Source organism: Apus apus, chromosome 4 (genome assembly GCF_020740795.1).
Source record: "Apus apus isolate bApuApu2 chromosome 4, bApuApu2.pri.cur, whole genome shotgun sequence".
NCBI lineage: Eukaryota > Metazoa > Chordata > Aves > Apodiformes > Apodidae > Apus > Apus apus.
Window position 1 is genome coordinate 66,796,262 of NC_067285.1, and position 5,776 is coordinate 66,802,037.

The 5,776-nt window shown below is 62.0% G+C and overlaps 1 protein-coding gene across 1 annotated transcript; it reads right to left on the reverse strand.

Moving 5' to 3' along the window:
- Positions 1–2,427: 2,427 nt before the first annotated feature.
- Positions 2,428–3,294, reverse strand: ATOH1 (atonal bHLH transcription factor 1). The gene has a single exon (XM_051618988.1). It carries the CDS (start codon positions 3,292–3,294, stop codon positions 2,428–2,430), a length of 867 nt encoding a protein of 288 aa, XP_051474948.1.
- Between the last annotated feature and the right edge of the window lie 2,482 nt (positions 3,295–5,776).

The window sequence follows — 5,776 nt, forward strand, 5'->3', positions numbered from 1 at the left end:
CGAGGGAGCGGGGAGGATTTTGGTCTGCGCTTTTCAACCTCTTCGTGTGTCCTCAGCCGAAGAGGCAGCGCCTGGAACAGCGGGGACGAGGTGGGGTGCGCGCAACCCTTCGACCCCCGGGACCCTCTCCGCGGGGTGCTGCCCCGAGTGACGGTGGCAGCCGCTTCACCCGCGCTGGGCACACACCCGAAAGAAAACAAATAAACGAAACAACACCCTCCCAGCGCCCCCCATGATTGGCGACATTTTGCTCTGCCGCATGACTCCCGTGCTGGGAGCCCACGCGTGCCCGCGAAGAAGCAAGGCCGGCTCTCAGAGCCCAGAAAAATATGCCATAAACAAAAGACGACCTAACCCCCAAAAAGCTAGCGTTGTTTAGGAAGAAAAATTACCCTACCCATGAACTTTTCACCCTGCGGGACCCTACACCGCAGCGGCAGGTACGGCGCGGCCGCGGGTATTCGAGGCGAGCAGGGCACTGGCAGGGCAGAGTAGGGCAGCATCGCGGAGCCACCGGGGGCAAGTGCCCTGTTTCTGCAGGGGAACGCGACGCTGTCACTGGCTTCGTTCCCACGGGGGCTCCTCGCTCCCGCCCGCGCCCGGTTAACTAATGGCCCGTTGGACACCCCCAGGTGTCTGTCACCTGCCGAACTCCGCGGCACACCGGCACAGCTCCGCTAGAGCCCCGGGTCTGGTGCCACAGGCAGGCTGGGCAAAGCAGCAGACCCCTCCCCGGCGTTTAACCCGAGCCCAGGGGCCACACCCTGCTCCCCCGCGACCCGCCGCGCTCCTCGCACAACCCCAAAATCCCCACCGGCTTTCCCCTTCCGCTCCCAGCCCTCTCTGCACGGCTCACACGGTCCCCCGAAAAGCAGACGGAACTCCGTGGGAGAACCCACTCCTGTCCCCGACCTGGGAGGGGGGAAGAAGGGAAGGATATAGCTCGAGCGGCGATGCGGGGGCCCAGCGGCTATCGAGCAGCGTCCGGCCCCCGTCCCGCACTTGTTGCAATCACCCCGGCTTAGCTGGGAACAGCGGGACGGAGCCGGAGTCCAACGCTGGCGGCGCAAGGAGCGGGCTCAGCCCCGCACACTCCGGAACGTAGACCCCGCCCCGGGCCCGGCATCCGCACAGTCCCTGTACAGGGAGCCGGGACGTCCAGCCCGCCCGGCGCAGGCGGCCGCTCCCAGGGGCATCTCCTCCCGAGACTGCCCAGCTCAGTATCCGCCGCCGGGTTTTGACACCACTCCGGCCCGAGGCGTGCGGGGAGAAAAGCTAAACCCGACGACGCTTTCAGGCGGTTTGGTTAGGTTTTTTTGTCTAGTTGTTTTTTTCCCCACGTTTATTTGATCTCAAAAAAAAAAAAAAAAAAAAAAAAAAGCTTTAAATTGACATACATAAAACAATGGCAACTGGTTTTGCTAAAATTAAAATAAACGATTCCCATTGTAGAAAAGTTGTTTCTTTTTTTCTTTTTTCTTTTTTTTTTAAAAAGAAGCAGAAATAGTAGCAAACACTCCATAATAAATACATTTCCTATTACCACAAAAGCAAAATTAAACGGACATAAAAGTTTGACACGACAAAACGGTTTTCGTTTTTAAGAGAGCATTAGGGTTAAGTGGCTTAATTAAATATTGGTCTTCAATTGGCAGTTATTTAGTAGCTTTCCTCTTAAAACCGCATCTCCAGCCGCTGATAAAGTGCTTGCGCCGTTTCCCCCCGAAAGGACGCCGACATGGTGCGCTAAGGAAAATCGACCTTTTCTCCGCTGTTTACAGGACAAGAAGGTGCGTTATTTACTTTTTGTATGCGTATGTGTGTTTTTCTACAGCAGTGCGACCCAGGGCAGGATCGGTGTCCGGGAAGGAGCGGGTGTCAGCGCGGGTGCACGCCTGGGTGGGGGAGGAGGGCGCCGGCGGAACCCCCGTCAGACCCCCGGACAGCAGCAGCAGAAGCGGCGGGGCCAGATTTTCTCCTTGTGCATCATCTGCTCGCAGGTCTCCGCTCCGCAAAGTGGCGTGTTGGCAGGAGAGAACGGCAACGACTTATAGGCAAAATAAACTTCAGAAGTGGTAACTAAAAATGAAAATAAAACAACCAACCAACAACAAACCCCCAAAATGAAAATAAAACAACCAACCAACAACAAACCCCAAACAACCCCCCCCCCCAAAACAAACAAGACGCACAAAAACCCCCAAACCCAACCAAAAAGCAACCAACCCTGACCGACAGGGCGGGTAGAGTCACTCGCTAACAGCCTGGAGAATCCCAGGAGGAACTGCCAGGGGTGGAAAGGGGCGGATTTCAAAGCGACCGGGGGAACCGATGCCAACCGAGACGGCACCGCGGCCGGCTGCACCCCGCGGTGGAGTCCGTGCTCCGAGGAGCAGCCCGGGGGGTGCTGGGGCTGGCGTCCCCGCCCTAGCTGGCCTCGTCCGAGTCGCTGTAGTGGGAGCGAGGCGAGAACTCCCCGTCGCTCCTGTGGGACCGGGGCGACGTCTTGCTCCTCTCCTGCGGCGGCTGGCCGGGCTGCGGCATAAGGAGGGCGGGGGAAGGGGCTCTCTGTCCCATCAGGGCGCCCTCCGCAAAGGAAGGGAAGTGCAGCGGGTCGAGCTGCACCGAGTAACCACCCACGGCCGGCGGCGGCGGAAAGCGAGTCCTGCCGTGCCCTGGGGGGGAGGCTCTGGGCGGCCCCGGTTGCGGTGCGGGCGGCCCCGGGGGCGGCCCGGCCCCCGCGGCACAGGGCGGCTCGAAGGGAGCGCCGCGGTGCTCCGACTTGCCGGGCGTGTCAGGGGGGGCGGCGGGGCTGTGCAGCAGCTCGGCCAGGGCGCTGATGTAGATCTGCGCCATCTGCAACGTCTCGTACTTGGAGAGCTTCTTGTCGTTGTTGAAGGAGGGGATGACATTGCGCAGCTGGTCGAAGGCGTGGTTCAGCCCATGCATCCGCCGCCGCTCCCGCGCGTTGGCCGCCAGCCGCCGCTGCTTCTGCACGCCGCTCACCTGCGCCCGCAGGCCGGGCCCACCGCCGCCCCGCGGCCGGCCGCTGCCCGCCGCTGTGCCCCGCGCCCCGCCGGGGCTGCTCCCGCCGCCCCGCGCAGCGCTGCCCTCCGCCGCCTCCTCCTCCTCCCCGGACAGCAGGTAGCGGGGCGAGGCGGCGGGCAGGCGGGCGGCGCAGCACACGCCCAGCCAGCCCGGGGCGAAGCCGCAGCCGCCCCCCTCGGGCCCCGGCGGCTCCGGCGCCCCCCGCTCGTGGCCGCCCTCGGCCCACGCGCCCCGCGGCAGGCTCATGGCTCTAGCGCGAGCGCCGCGCGCCCATGGGGGCAGGGCCGGGCCGGGCAGGCTCGCGCGTGGCGGCCCGACGTCTCCGGTGTCGGGCGGGCGCCGCGCCCCCCTTTAAGGAGCGGCACGCGCCGGGGTCCCCCCCCCGCCCCCTCCCTCGCGCCCCACCCCTCCCGCCGCCCGCCCTCCACTCGCGCCGGTCGCGTGTCGGGGCGGCCAATGGCGCGCGCGCGGGGGCTGGCGCGTGCGGGGAGCCAATGGCGCGCGGGGCGCGGCGCGGGGGAGCGGAGGTCGGAGGGGGGGGCAGCGGGGGTGAGCCCGGGCCGGCGGCACGCGCGGTCCCGCCCCGCCCCGCCCGGGGAGGCGAGCGCCTGGCGGCCGCCCGCGCGCGACGGTGAGGGCGGAGGAGGGGGGGGGGCGGGTAACGGTCGGGGAGCGCCCTGAGCGCCCGGCGCCCACACCGGGCAGCGGCGGGCGGCCCCGCCAACAGCGGGCACCGGCCCCCACCCGCCCCCGGCCCTGCCCGCCGCTGCCGCCGCTCAGGAAGCTCCGTCGCGCCCGCCGGCCAGACTCCGGAGGCTCCGATAAACGCCCGCCTCGGCGAGCGCGGCGCCCCCCCTCCCCGCGCTGGGCAGCCGTAGCCGTCGGCCGTACTCAGCCGGTACGGAGCGCTGCCTGCCCCGTGAAGCCGCGGCGCGGTGCCCCGACGGCCCAGCTCCGGCAGCCGGCAGGGAACGGGAGCCCGGCGGCGAAGCAGCCGGCGTCCGCTCTCGGTTTTATGACCCTGATCCCCGGAACACGCGAGAAAGCCCGGGCGGGACCCGGTAGGTGAGAAAGGACGGCGTTTGCAGCTCTGACAGCACGTGTGCGTTGCACCCGGGGCTGCCGTATGCTCGGCAGAGTCCCGGTCCCCCGCGAGCAAGTGCTTTTGTTGGGTCAATAATAACTCCCCAAAGGTGGCAGAGAGGGAAGTAACTCCGTGCACGCATCTGAACTTCCCTTCCGAGCAGCCTCCCCTCCTGCCACCGCCGCCCGCCTGAAGAGGAAAAGTGGAGGTTTACTCATGTGAATAGGCATGTTGAGAACAAAGTGATGGGCACAGTATGAGGTAGATATGTTTTTTCAAACGTGAATAACTCGCAAGCCGAGGAGGGAGCAGGGAGCGCAGCAGCTCAAAGCCGTGCGGCGATGACATAAAGTGAGCAACCTTCTTAATTTATTAGGCTGACTGAGCCATTGCAGGTGCCTGGGGCCCACCTTCCACAAACAACTGAATGTTTTTGAACAACCAGGACATCGATGGTTTGCTTTCTTTGAAAAGAAACCGAAGCAAACCTTCACTGTTCTTTTCTTGGAATTAGGTTCCAAAGGCAAAGCTGCTGGATTTCTACCCTCCTCTCCCCCCTATCCCCTGCAAACAAGTCTTCAATTTCTGATAAAAAAGTGTTTACTTTCGAAGAAAGATGAAGAGGAGCAGAAGTTTATGCCTTGTGTCTGTACATTATCCATGAAGTTGGCAGGGCATCTATTCGTATCTGGCAGCAACTTTTCTAAGCTCCTATCATATTACCCCCCCCCACATAGATACTTTTATAATGAAAAAAACAAAACAAACCTCTCTCCCCTGTGCTGAATGGTACTATTTGCCAGCTAAATACCCCACCTTCTGGCTTTTATTTCCATCCCCCAGCACCACCTCATCCTTTGCTAAGTCATGGTGGTACCCACTTGCTTTTCCAGGAGCTTAACTCCCTGGGGTTAAGCTTGCACATCCCTGCTTTGAGCACTGGGCTCTGCAGCTGTGAGCTGCTTGATGCAAGAACTGCAGGCCAAAGCTTGGAGCTGAGCAGGAGCTTTGCCAAACAGGAGTCTCTGATACGCATTTCCGGAAGCCCAGCAGACTGGCAGGCACGGGGAGAGAAATGATGGTGTGGTGTTGAGGTCTTAAACACCTCAGTGTCACCTGATGGGCACGGGGTTGTTGTTCCCTGACAGCAGGCCCAATCCTCCAGCCCACAAGCTACCTGCTGCTAAGCCACCTGGCCAAGACCCCAGGCACGGAGTAGAGTGACATCCCAATAGCATCCCGAGGCAGAGGCTGGGTGACTGGGGCCCAGGAGTGGCCCTGGTCTCTGGGTACCCCAGTCACAGCAGGGCCAGTGCTGGCCAGTCCCTTAGCAGGACTGCAGTGATTTTAGGGAGTGCAGGGGAGATAAGCCCAACACCCTGGTGCACTCCTCAGGGTGCACTGGCTGACATACTCCACCAACTGCGTATTTTTCAAGTGCATGTTTTGAGAACATGCACATTGAAACTGGAGGCATTTGAAACTTGTTAGATTGTTTGCTTATCAAGGGGCATGCACAAAAAGCCTTCTTCCCCACCAACACGGCTGCTCAGAGCGGGGAAAATACTATTCTATTGCAACCCATTGCTTTGCATATGCCTGTGCCAGCTATGTGTGCACATGCACTCAGAGTCAAAGTCAAAG

What these genes read in the sequence shown, in the direction of transcription:
- ATOH1 (XM_051618988.1), bottom strand. Translation starts at nt 3,294, where the DNA reads ATGAGCCTGCCGCGGGGCGCGTGGGCCGAGGGCGGCCACGAGCGGGGG.